The sequence below is a fragment of the Oryctolagus cuniculus genome, chromosome 4 (assembly GCF_051225735.1).
Source record: "Oryctolagus cuniculus isolate XC-2025 breed Fujian yellow rabbit chromosome 4, ASM5122573v1, whole genome shotgun sequence".
NCBI lineage: Eukaryota > Metazoa > Chordata > Mammalia > Lagomorpha > Leporidae > Oryctolagus > Oryctolagus cuniculus.
In genome coordinates, this window is record NC_142870.1 from 79,976,938 (window position 1) to 79,990,764 (window position 13,827).

Genomic DNA, 13,827 nt, shown 5'->3' on the forward strand with positions numbered 1-13,827 from the left:
TCTTCCCTCTTAGGTGAGGACAAGTAAAATGATATGAGAATGAGAAGATTTTGAAAAGAAAATTATTAGGGAACTAGAACTTCCTCTTTGTCAGATTTTCTGTTTGGGGCTGAAACCTTTTAGAATGAGGAAGAGATGCTTGCAGTAATGTCTAACCAACCTCTCACAGCACCTGACCCACTGACCTGCTAACCTCTTTTTCTTTTCTACATGGACTGCAAAGCATACATACTTTCACAAGTTTATTGAGACAGGCTTTGCACACCCTAAAATTGCCCTCCTTTAAGAATACAATTGATAGTATTTGGCATATTCATAGAATTTTATGATAGTCACCATTAGTCACCACTATGTAATTCCAGAATATTTTATGAACTCTAAAAGAAACTTTATTCATGATCATCACTCCCAGTTTCCTTATCCTTCCCTTGAGTCCTTGGCAACCACTAATCTATTTCATGTCTCTATGCATTTGCCTATTCTGGACATTTCATATAAATGATAACACATGGCCCTTTGGTTACTGGTTTCTTTTACCATGAATACTTGATACTAACAAAGTTCTCAACCTCAAATTACTCCTCAGAAAAGAGGTGACACTTTCCTATGGAAATATAACAGGAGCCAGTGCTGCAGTGCAGTGAGTTAAAGTCCTGGCCCGCAGTGCCAGAATCTCATATGGGTGCCATTATGAGTTCTGACTGCTCCACTTCCCATCCAGCTCTCTGCTATGGCCTGGGAAAGTAGTAGAAGATGGCCCAAGTCCTTGGGCCCTGTACCCACGTGGTAGACCTAGCAGAAGCTCCTGGATCCTGGCTTCAGAACAGCTCAGCTCCAGCCATTGCAGCCATCTGGAGAGTGAACCAGCAGATGGGAAGACCTCTTTTTCTCTGTCTCTACCTCTCTCTGTAACTCTTTCAAATAAATAAAATAAATCTTTAATAAAAAAATTACAAAGGTTTTCATAAAGATACTCTACTACTTTATTTTGAACACGAGTGGTACAAGCAATGTTTAGAAACTCAACAAGAGCCTAATAAATTATAATCCTAATTACATACAAAATATATTTTTCTTTCCACATTAAATCAAAGTTTGAAGTTTCTTTGAAAGATAAATGTGAGAAAAAAGCAGTATTTCTATAATAACAAATTAATTTCAAATGTGCTTATAAAATATTATATATATATATTTTGCAACTATTTTCTTAAACATTTATAATTCAAAATGAAGAAAAAAGTTCATAGCTCAAAATGTATCTTCTGAGGCCGGTGCTGTGGCATAGCAAGTAAAGCCACTGCCCACAGTACAGGCATCCCAAGGGTGCCAGTTTGAGTCCCAGCTGTTCTACTTCCAATCCAGTTCTCCGCTATGGCTTGGGAAAGCAGTGGAAGATAGCCCAAGTCCTTGGGCCCCTGCACCTGCATTGGAGACCCAGAAGAAGCTCCTGGCTCCTGGCTTTGGATTGGCTCAGTTCCAGCCGTTGCAGCCATTTGGGGAGTGAACCAGTGGATGGAAGTTGTTCTCTCTCTCTCTCTCCCCGTCTCTGTAACTCTGACTTTCCAGTAAATCAATATTTTTTTTTTAAAAAGTATCTGTTCAGTGGAAATACAAAGGAAACTCTCTCTCTCTCTCTCTCTCCCCGTCTCTGTAACTCTGACTTTCCAGTAAATCAATATTTTTTTTTTTAAAAAGTATCTGTTCAGTGGAAATACTTAGGAAATGTTTTACATTTACAACTATGAATTTCCAAGATCATTCAAAGGCATGATTTTCAGGTTTAAAATAACTAATTTCTCTAGGATTTTAAAAAGCAGTTGAAAATAAAATTCTTAGCAAACATCTCAACAGAAAATTGAACTTCATCAGTGAGTACAGCATAAACATTGAGTGAGGTAATTTTATTTACTGGAGAAAAGACCTGTTAGGAAATGAAGCTTCTTAAGAGCTGCTGTCAGCTCCCTCTCTTTACTGATGAAATGAAGAAAATGAGGCTTATAGAGGCCTAAATGACTTACCAAAGATGATATGGCATGAGGGCTTACCATGCTCAAAGGCTTTTAGTAATTCTTTCTTAGTATCTCTAATAACCTAATTCATTTCTGCACTTCAGGGTAGAGGTTTAGAGAAGTTAAATAATTTGTTCAAAGTTGTTGCACTGATAGTGGCAGAACTGCAATTCCATTAGGGGGCTCTTTGGCTTCAAAGCCAGAGAGCTTAACCATTTGCTAAAGTCTTCAGCTTCTCATCATGGTTTAAAAAACCATTTAGCCAGGTCTGGAATTTCTAAGCTAACTTAACTGGAACAGAAAAAAACACTGTTCAAAATTAGTAAGAACACTGACAATTAGTAAGAACAGGAAAACAATACAAGGTAAAGGTCGGGTCTGACGTTATCTTGGGGTTTATAAGTTCATACAGGAAAAGGTACAGGTAGTATTCAAAGGAAATCAATTTTACCTGGTTAACTCTCTCAGCCGAGCCACCTCGGCATCACGCTGACGTAATGTTATTCCTAGTATCTGATTTTCCTTTTCAGCAGTGTCCAACTTAAATTTGGAGCTTTTCACATCAACTAAGGCTTCCTCTAGTTCTAAAATAACAACAAAAAATCAGTTTCCTTATTCCTTCTAAAAAATGAGACCAGAACTGCAGTTCAAATACATACCAATTTTTATTTTTGTTATCTCAATGTCAAACTGCTGTTTATTTTCAAGTATAGTTTGATCTTTTTCTTTAAATATACTAGTATATTTTTTGTTTTCATCTTTCTGATTTTCAATCACTTTTAGGAGCTCTTCATTTTTACTTTGTAGTAATTCCTGATTCTTCAGTGACTCCTGTAGTTGACTTTGCAGTGACATGTTTAATGACTGAAGAGAAAACACTGTAAGACAAAACGGATAAAACAGTTGCTTCTCAAATTTGAAAAGTACAAACCTAAAATATTTGTTTTTTGTTTTTTTTTAAAAAAGGCTTAGAATTCACTGATTTTGTTAAACGATTATATGTGTGAGCAGTTCTATACAAATACTAAATATATTTTTATAAATCGACTGGCAGAAGACATGCTTTCTTCTCCAATTGATACTAATATCTTTTACCTTTTTAAATGAAAGAATATTACAAACATCACAAAATACCTATGATATCAAATGATTCTTGATGAATGTCTTCCTCTCATCACCTTATCTACTCTCCTACAAGATGCAATCATTATTAATTTTGGCACCTTTCTGGAAAGCACTGCATAAAAGATCTTATAAATAAGTGCTTAAACATAAAACAATCATACTATATCCATGATTTCTAACTTTATGTTCTCCTATGTAAGACTAGATGTATCATAGATTATATTATATTCTTTTTCAAGTCTGTAAAAGTATGTGGCACCACTCATTTAGCAAATGCAGCCTTGAGTGAATGCTTCATATGTGTGGGGCATCCTATATGGGTGCCAGTTGGAGTCCTGGTTGTTCCGCTTCCCATTCAGCTCCCTGCTGATGGGTTGGGAAAACATTGGAGATGGCCCAAGTGCCTGGGCCCTGCACTCATGTGAGAGACCCAGACAAAGTTCCTGGGTTTTGGCTTTGAATCGGCCATCTGGGGAGTGAATCAGTGGATGAAAGATCCCGCTGTCTCTCCTTCTCTGTCTGTAATTCTGCCTCTCAAATAAATAAATAAATCTTAAAAAAATTATCTAGATATACAGCTGTGAACAACACAGTCATGGCCCCTGCTCTCACGGAGCTAACAACAAATACTTTATAAATAGTACGAAATGCTCGCAATGAACAGCAAGATAAACAAACAAATAAAAAAGAAACAATAAAAGAATACAAAGAGAGATGCTACTTAAGAGTGACAACCAGTGATCTCCCTACTTCCCCTACTGGCCTCCTCTCTCTCACCATCCTCCTGTACCCATCTTTTATTCACAGTGGAACCAAAAGTGACCTCTTCAGAAATTCTGGTGAAAGTGAACACTTTTATACAGTGCTTGTAACAGATATTGCTTTGTAACAGATATTCATATAGGAAGAAAAAGCCTTTGGCATGTCATGTAATGTATTGCAAACAATTTTCCTCAGTTTGTTGATATTTTTGAACATATTTAAAATTGTGCTGTGCAGAAATTGAAAACAATTTCTAGGGGCGTATTTTTATCTATCTGTCCCTTTCTGTGGTACTTGAGTTTTTATTAGGCTTAGGAGAAGCTTCTAATAATGCTAAACTTAAAAATCATCTTGCTTTCTAGTACTATTAGTTTTTTTCTATTAAGCTCTGAGATCCATAAAGACAATTTGAAAATAGCTATCGAAATTGCAACTGTATATACTCTGCCTCAGCAATTCTGCTGCTATAAATCTATCCTACAAAAAATGCTTACATACTTGTAAGTGCATAAAGCATGGGTACAAGGAAGTTCAATGCATTGTTTTCACTGGGTAAAAAGACTAAAATACTCAGATATCTATCAGTAGATGACCTTAAATATATTATGGTAGAGCTGCTTAAGCAGAACACCCAAGTGGTTCTTAAAAAGAAATGTTTTAAGTTATTTTGATAGAGAAAAATGTCCACTATATGTTAAATGAATAAATGTAACCTGTGGCAGAGTATGAGGTCTTCAAAAAGTTCATGGAAAGTGGGTGTTGGGCCTAGAGATTCAAACACTGCTGGCAGGGAGTGGGGGCCAGCACTGCAAAGGAGGTTTATGCTACCACTTGGGATGCCTATGTCCTATATTGGAGTGCTTTTTCAAGTCCTGGCTACTCCATTTCCAACGTAGCTTCCTGCTAATTTGCCTGAGAAGACAGCAGATGATGGCCCAAGCACTTGTATACCTATTACCCACTGTAGAAGACCCAGACGGAGTTCCAGGCTCCTGGCTTCTACCTGGCCCAGCTCTAGCTGTTGTGGACATTTGGAGAGTAAACCTGTGGATAGAAGATCAATTTCCCTCTCTGCCTCTCAAGTCAATAAATAAATCTTTTATTTGTTTTAAAGACCCTGAGTGGGATTCCTATATCCCATACCAGAGTGCCTAGGTTCAAGGCTTGACTCTGGCTCCCAGATTCTAGCTTCCCACCAATCAAACCCTGGGAGAAAGCAGGTGATAGCTCAAGTAGTTGGTCCCTGCCACCACATTAAAAACCTGGACTGAGTTCTAGGATCCTGACTCTTGGCTCAGGTTCCAATCCAGCCAGCCATGAGAGATGGCAGCTCTATCTCTCTGTTTCTGTCTAACTGCTTCTCAGAAAAATAAATCAAACAATTTTAAAAGTTTATGGAAAATACATATTATGAAAAGACTATGCATAAATTTAAAAAACTTTTTTTGCTCAAATAAACTTTTAATTCCAGTCCACAAACTTTCTAAGGTACATTGATATAGAACAATCTTACATTTAAAAAGCAAAGTCAATATATAAAAGAATACAAGAAGAGATTACTTGGAGAGCTTCGTACATGGTTGGTTGTTCCTGGTACACAGTATGTACTCGGCATTTGTGAAATTAATCAATTATATATAAAAATTCATATGAACAGAAGATATGCAAAAAGAAAGTCCTTTTTAAAAATAGTATATTATTAGGAAGTGATACTTTCATTTTTGTTACTGTACCATTTTAAATTTTAATAAATAATATTTTTATTTTGTTTAACTTGATTTAAATAAAAAGAAAATCCATTTAGAAACTATAATTAAGAAAGGTCAATTCTTTACCAGCATTTCTAGAACCACAAAGAATTTAATATCAACCCTTAAAAGTCCTTTTACCTACATTCAAGGTTGCATTCCACAGAACCAGTTGTCTTTTTTGTCTTTTCTTGTTCTCTAAGTCTCTGGTTCAAAATTCTCAATTGCCTAAAAATAAATAAATAAATAAATAATAAAATTATGAATGCAAGAATTCTAAGCCCATTTAGCAGTGTACATTTGATAGCACATCAATCAATAAATTACAAATGGCAGAAGTCCATCTTATTCCCCAAAAAAGGACAAAAAATGAAGAAAACCACACTGCTGCTGCTGGGGGCCTGAGGACATTTTTAAAAGATCGTCTGGGACAACACAAAACCTTCCTTCACTTTTCTTTGTTTTCCTTTTTTTGTTTTATCTCCTTTGTTTCTTCCTATCTCTTCTTGCTATTTTCTTCTTCTAACTTCTGTCTCTGTATCTTTGTCATTTAAAAAAGTTTTTTTAAAAAGATTTGGCCGGCACTGTGGCTCACTAGGCTAATCCTCCGCCTGTGGCGCTGGCACCTCAGGTTCTAGTCCCGGTTGGGGTGCCAGATTCTGTCCCAGTTGCTCTTCGTCCAGTCCTGCTCTCTGCTGTGGCCCGGGAAGGCAGTGGAGGATGGCCCGAGTGCTTGGGCCCTGCACCTGCATGGGAGACCAGGAGGAAGCACCTGGTTCCTGGCTTCGGATCAACACGGCACGCTAGCCGCAGCGCGCTGGCCATAGCGGCCATTTGGGGGGTGAATCAATGGAAGGAAGACCTTTCTCTCTGTCTCTCTCTAACTCTGCCTGTCAAAAAAATTTTTTTAAAGATTTATTTATTTATTTGAAAGGCAGTTACAGAGAGGCAGAGAGAGAGAGAGAGAGAGAGAGAAAGAGAGAGATCTTCCATCCACTGGTTCACTCCCCAAATGGCTGCAATGGTTGGAGCTGGGTTGATCCAAAGCCAGGAGCCAGGAGATTCTTCAGAGTCTCCCATGCGGGTACAGAGGCCCAAGGACTTGGGCCATCTTCTACTGCTTTCCCAGGCCACAGCAGAGAGCAGAACAGAGCAGTCAGAACTCCAACTGGTGCCCATAAGGGATGCCAGTACTGCAGGCAGCAGCTTTACCTGCTATACCATAGAGTCAGCCCCTTAATCATTTCTTTATTAGATGGAAAGGTTACTGGCCTCACTTAAATAATGAGAATATTAATAAGCAGCAACTTGTCCCTACAATGAACTTTGTAAAATGTAGGTGCTTTACTACAGACAAAAGTATTTATTTCACTTTTATGAGGTTACTATTAAAAAAAAAGCTTATGTCTGGTATTTTCCCAGAATTATATACCTGAAAATATTCTGCACTGAAATACTTACTTTTGTTACTAAATCTAAAATACTGGCACTTTATCTCACAATATTCACATGTGTTACTTCTGCATGAATTAAAAGTTAAATGTAAGAAATACAAATGAAATCCAACTAAATACCTTTCAAGGAGAAATCTAAATGATCTTAAAGTAAGGAAAGCATTCCTAAGGAAGACTCAAAGTCCACCAGGCAACAAGGAAAAGAGTTAAGGACTTAAGACCATCAAAAGTAGAAACTTGTTCTAGGATTAACAGCGTGGAAAGAAAATACTGACTACATATACAATAAGTAAAGGGTCCAAAACATTTAAAAAGTTCTCACAAATTTAAGTCGACCTAGTAAAAAGTGAGAAAGGATAAGAATGGACAATTCACCTAAGAAATAGAAATGCTCTATATTATATGGAAATACTCAGCTTCACTAACATGAAGAGAACTGTAAACACAAGGATATCTTTTTGCCACAAAATCAACAAAAATAAAATAGCAGTCTTTGTTGGTAAAAATATAAGGAGATGAATTATTTCAATTCATGGGAATCTATTGGTATAACTATTTTGGATAGCAACTTGGCAATATCCAACAAAATAGACAATGTTCATATCTTACAAAAGAATTCTACCTTTGGTTTATCTAGCTTTGGAAACAACTACACATGAGCAAAAGTAATTATAGCTTTGTTTATATACCATGATGTTCACAATAGCTATTACTTAATGATGCTGAATTATAGTACATCTATACTGTGAAGTACCAGTCTACAGGTATTAAAGAGATACTCCTATTTACTGACATAGAAAGCTCTCCAAGACACAATATGAAGTGAGAAAGAACAAACTGAAAAAACAGTATCCATACTATATGAATCCATTTTTTGTTTTGATAAAATTCTTTATTTTCTGAAAGGTCTGCCCAGTATAACAGCACACACATCAAGAAAAGCCAGCATAGTGACCCAGGATTCCAACCAGAATTGCTTTAGTATTTTCCAGAAAAAGAGCAGACTTTTTTCAGAAAAAGAGTAAGCCCTCTTATGCACCAAGTGTGTGACAGAAGTTTCTCTATGGTATAGCAGGTAAAGCTGCTGCCTGCAGTACTGGCATCCCTTATGGGCACCAGTTGGAGTTCTGACTGCTCTGTTCTGCTCTCTGCTGTGGCCTGGGAAAGCAGTAGAAGATGGCCCAAGTCCTTGGGCCTCTGTACCCGCATGGGAGACTCTGAAGAATCTCTTGGCTCCTGGCTTTGGATCAACCCAGCTCCAACCATTGCAGCCATTTGGGGAGTGAACCAGTGGATGGAAGATCTCTCTCTCTCTCTCTCTGCCTCTCTGTAACTGCCTTTCAAATAAATAAATCTTTAAAAAAAATTTTTTTGACAGAGTTAGTGAGAGAGAGAGACAGAGAGAACAGTCTTCCTTCCGTTGATTGCATGTAACAATACTTGCTTTTTACCGTTGAGTAGAATTTACCATCTTTTATTTGTTGACAGACATTTGGGATATTTCCTTTGGGCATTCATGAACAAGTTTTTGTGCATTTCACTTTTCTTGAGTTAATACCTAGGAGTGGAATAGCTGAATCACATGATATGGTTACTGTATGTTTAACTTTTAAAAAAATTTTTTTTAAATTTCCAATGTTTAATTTCTAAAAAACCATCAAACTATTTTCCAAATGAGTCACACCATTTTACATTCCCAAAAGCAGACTATGAAACATTCAGTTCTCCTACATTCTAATACTTGATACGGTTTTCTATTTTATTTTATTCTATTTCTGTTTTATTCTAAATGAGCATACCGTGATATCTCACTATGGCTTTAATTTGCATTTACTGGAAGATAAATGATGACCTTTTTTCATGTTCTTATTTGATATCCTTAAATCTTTTTTTAGTGAATTCTCTGTTCAAATATTTTGCCCATTTTTAAAGTAGAGATTTTAAGAACTGATAGTCTTTATTATTTAGTTGTAATACTTCTTAATGCATTGTAGATACAAGTTCTTTATATGTTTTACAAATATTTTCTCAGACTATTGGTTGCCTCTTCATTTTGAGTAATTATGTCTTTTGAATAGTAAATGTTTTAAATTGTGATGAAGTCTAATTTATTTACTTTTCTAGTTAATTTTTATTTATTCATTTTTAAGAATTATTTGAAAGGTAGAGTGACAGGGAGGGAGGGAGGGAGCTGGGTATCTTTCACCTGCTGGTTTATTCCCTCCCAACTGGCCACCATGGGCAGGCCAGAGCTGGGAGCCAGGAACTCCATCTAGGTTTCCCAGGTGGTTGCAGGGCCCCCAGTACTCAGACCATATTCTGCTTTCCCAGTTTTTTCCCATTAGCAGTGAACTAGATTGGAAGTGGAACAGTCAAAGCCAGTATCACAGGCAGTGGCTTAACCTGCTATGCCACAATACTAGTCCCAGAGGTTCAGCTTTTTTCTTATTGTAGCATTTTAATTGTTCCAGTACTGATTGTTGAAAAAATTCTTGATCCATTTAATACCTATGACATTTTTGTCAAAATTTATTCATCCATGTTTGCTGCTAGATTACTGTGTTTCAATGACCTATTTTTTTGTTTTACACCAATGCCCACACTATCTTGACTGTTTTAACTTTTGTGTCTTGAAATTGGACAGTACCAACTTTGTTCTTTCCCAGAGGTTTTTTTTTTTTTTTTTTTTTTTTTTGGATACTTTAAGCTCCTTGAATTTTCATATGAATTTCAGAACCAGCAATTTACAAAGAAGTCTACTTGGATTTTCCCTGAAATTATATTGAACCTATAGATCAATTTGGGGAGAACTAACACCTTAATAAAAAGCCTTAATCTGTGGATCTGGTTTATCTCACGTATAAGTCTTCGTCTACCAGCAATATTTTGTAGTTTTCAGTGCCTGAGTCTTATGCATCTTTTATCAAATTTATCCCTAAGTTGTTCATAGTTTTGCTGCTACTGTAAATAGTACTTTTTTTTAGATTTTATTTATTTATTTGAGAGGTAGAGTTAGAGACAGAGAAAAAGGTCTTCCATCCGCTAGTTCACTCCCCAAATGGCCACCAATGGCTAGAGCTGAGCCAATCCAAAGCCAAGAGCCAGGAGCCAAGAGCTTCCTCCATATCTCCTACGTAGGTGTAGGGGCCCAACTTGGGTGTCTTCTACTATTTTCCCAGACCATAGCAGAGAGCTGGATCGGAAGAGGAGCACCTGGCACATGAACTGGCACCCCATATGGAATTCTGGTGCCACAGGTAGGGGCTTAGCCCACTATGCTGCAGCACTGGCTCCAGTAGTATTGATTTTAAATTTAATTTTGGGGCCAGCGCTGCGGCGTAGTGGGTAAAGCCGCTGCCTGCAATGCTGGCATCCCATATGTGCACCAGTTCGAGTCCCGGCTGCTCCACTTCCAGTCCAGCTCTCCGCTATGGCCTGGGAAAGCAGTAGAAGATGGTCCAAGTCCTTGGGTCCCTTCACCCACGTGGGAAGACCTGGAGGAGGCTCCTGGCTTTGGATTGGTGCAGCTCCGGCCGTTGTGTCCAACTGGGGAGTGAAACAGCGGATGGAAGACCTCTCTGATTCTTTTTCTCTCTGTAACTCTGACTTTCAAATAAATCAATAAATATTTTAAAAAATTTAATTTCAAATTGTTTACTGCTAGTATATAGAAATACATTTACCTCTTATATACTGATCTTATATCTTGATAACCTCACTTACTAATTCAGCTTTTTGTATAGTCCATATGATTCTTTCTTAAGATTTATTTTATTTATCTGAAACACAGAGTTACAGAGAAAAAGAGAGAATCTTCCATCTGCTCGTTCACTCCCTAAATGGCCTCAATGCCCAGGGCTGGGCCAGGTCAAAGCCAGGAGACAGGAACTTCTTCCAGGTTTCTCAAATGGGGCCCAAGTATTGGTGCCATCCTCTGCGGCTTTCTCAGGTACATTAGCAGAAAGCTGGATCAGAAGTGGAGCAGCCAGGGACTTGAACCAACATCCATATGGGATATAAATATTAAGGAACTGGGTACTTTGATGGTTCTGAACTGGAGGCAACATTACGCTACCCAACCTTCATTCAAGAAATTTGGGCATGTGCCAGGGCTTTAGGCAGTGTCACTGAAAGAGCACTAGATATTTTGTGGCTAGGGACCAGGAAGGCTAAACGTTAGACAGCTCTGTCAGAAGTCTCACATAAAAACTGTCTAGCCAAAAATGTCAAGATGGCATAGAAATATACTAAGCTAGGGACTGGTGCTGTGACATTCCATACAGGTACCAGTTCTAGTCCTGGCTGCTCCTCTTCCCATCCAGCTCCCTGATAATGTACATGGGAAAGCAGTGGAGGATGCCCTACATGCTTGGGCCCCTGCACCCAGATGGGAGACCTGGAAGAAGCTACTGGCTCCTGGCTTTGGATCAGCTCAGCTCTGGCTGCTGCAACCATTTGGGGAGTGAACCAATGGATGGAAAACCTCTCTCTGTCTCTACCTCTCTCCGTAACTCTTCCAAATAAATAAAAATAAATCTTTTTTTTTAAAAAGAAATACACCAAGCTATTTTTTAAGCCACAAGATGGCAATAAGATACTTTTCTGGATAAAAAGAGACATATAGTTTCCAAAGGTATAAACAGGAAAAGAAATTTGATTGAAGATGACAAAAAACTGTTTTGAATGAGCCTATGCACTCCAATTGTTATTTTTAATGGGTGATTCTTTCCAAATATAGATTAAGTGGCATAAAAATTCCTAACTACTGCTAGAAACCTAATTCTGTTAAAAAGAACACATCTGACAACTTGTTCATGTTTCATTAATTTCTTTCAGAAGGTCAAGTAAACATTAGTGGCAAACAGCATGCTATGTAATCATCCTCTTAAGGACAGGCTGATAAAAGAGCTCTGGTGCCAAGTCTGAAGAACTGGATACCAAACTAGTAAGTGCTAACCAATAAAATACTACTTCTCATTTTCTTGAGTGGTTTATAAATTAGCTAAAGCAATTCTAAAATTTCCAAGAAGCGAAATAAATAAGAACTACTGACATTCTCCATGGTGATAATGTTAAAATAGATAACACACTGAGAGGAAGTTCTGATATGCTTAAGAAACCAATTATTTACTAGTCAATACTTTAACTAATATGCTTCTTAATTCTGAAGGGCTTACAGTATTTTCTTTTGTTTCACAAAATATACCTAAATAGTGATGTATAAATAAGTCTCTACTTCCTAAGAGAAACAATGTATAAGTCTACCATTTAGGATCATTCATCCTAAAATCAAATTGCCTAGGTCTGTGTCTGGATTCTGCCAAATCTTAAATATGTGACCTTAGACAAGTTATACAATCTATGTCTTGGTTTCCTCATCTGTAAATGAGAATAATATAATACCTACTTCAAAGGGCTGTTGTAAGGATTTAGAGAGGATATATATAAAATATGCATGGCACAAAATGAATGTTCAATAAATGCTAGTAGCATTTGCTGTTCATTTCCATTATCATTTATTCTTGGTTTTGAAAATTTAATACTGTTAGGGGAATCTCCTAAGTTAAGACCCAGGAAAAAATTACTAGAATTTAAACTCACAACACTATCTGAGAGCATAGTAGCTAAAAATGAATGATTTTGGAGAAATACTGGTAAGCAACTGAATCTCAGTAGTCACACTTCTGCAGGCTCCAGATCTGTAAGCTAAAGCTACTCTCCAGCTAAGAATCCTGTATTTTATTGCATTCCATTTTCTTAAAAAATTCGTCAAAGCCTTATCTTATCATGTCTATAGTTTCTGTAACACTCTTAAGGCACATTGACATTGGAGAGTCACAAGAGCACCTGACACTGTGCTCCAATTCTCTGCAGGCTATTAATAAACAGACACTGAAGTGCTGGCCTTGGTGGTCATCACTGAAATATTCAAAGTTAGTATTGATAATGTAAGAGTGATTTCTTGCATCTTTCAAGATTAGATCCCCTGTTTATAACTTTCCTAAACAAATTAAGAATATGATTCCAGGGGCTGGCATTGTGGCACAACAGATTAAACTGTTGCTTGCAACACTGTCATCTCATATTGCACTACCATTTCAAAGCTTCTGATCCAGCTTCTTGATCATGTGTCTGGGATAGTAACTGATGATGATGCAAGTGCTTTGGCAGGAGGTAGCAGATGACAACCCAAGTATTTGAGCCCTTTCTATACCATGTGGGAAATTCAACTGGAGTTTCTAGTTCCTGGCTTCAGCATGGCTCAGCCCTGGCTATTGTGGCCATTTGGGTAGTGAATCAGCATATGGAAGATACCTCTCTCAGTATCTCCACTTTTCAAATAAAACAAATAAATAAAATCTTTTAAAAAAAATGTATGATTGCGACAAGATGACCAAAATAAAATAAAAACAAAACTGGGAATAAACTGAGGTTTTCTCCTATGTCTACATGTGGTGCAGCTACTACTAGTGCTCATTCACATCAGGTGCTCCTTTCCTTCTTGTATGGAAAACTCTAAGTCTTAGACCTTTATCTTAGGTAGGGCCAGGCGCCTTGTTTTAGCCTTCAAGTATGTAGTACAATGGTCACTTTTGGGCAGGTGAATGTAAGGGTACCCCAATGCTATATCCTGGGGCACACATACTGAGACAGGAGCTTCATAACATGGAGGGAGCCTGGATCCTGAGTCACAGGAGGGGAGAGAGCCTCCAATGAACCACTGTAGTT

At 37.5% G+C, this 13,827-nt stretch overlaps 1 protein-coding gene across 3 annotated transcripts in view; it reads right to left on the reverse strand.

The window, feature by feature from the left end:
* Positions 1 to 13,827, reverse strand: part of CCDC14 (coiled-coil domain containing 14) — a 50,099-nt gene that overhangs the window by 10,955 nt on the left and 25,317 nt on the right. For all 3 annotated transcript variants that reach the window (XM_051859251.3, XM_089331825.1, XM_070072227.2), the window contains 3 exons: positions 5,790 to 5,872; positions 2,669 to 2,887; positions 2,461 to 2,593 (listed from right to left, as the gene is read on the reverse strand). In XM_051859251.3, coding sequence (XP_051715211.1) covers positions 2,461 to 2,593; positions 2,669 to 2,887; positions 5,790 to 5,872 — 435 coding nt within the window. The remainder of the gene's footprint in view (positions 1 to 2,460; positions 2,594 to 2,668; positions 2,888 to 5,789; positions 5,873 to 13,827) is intronic.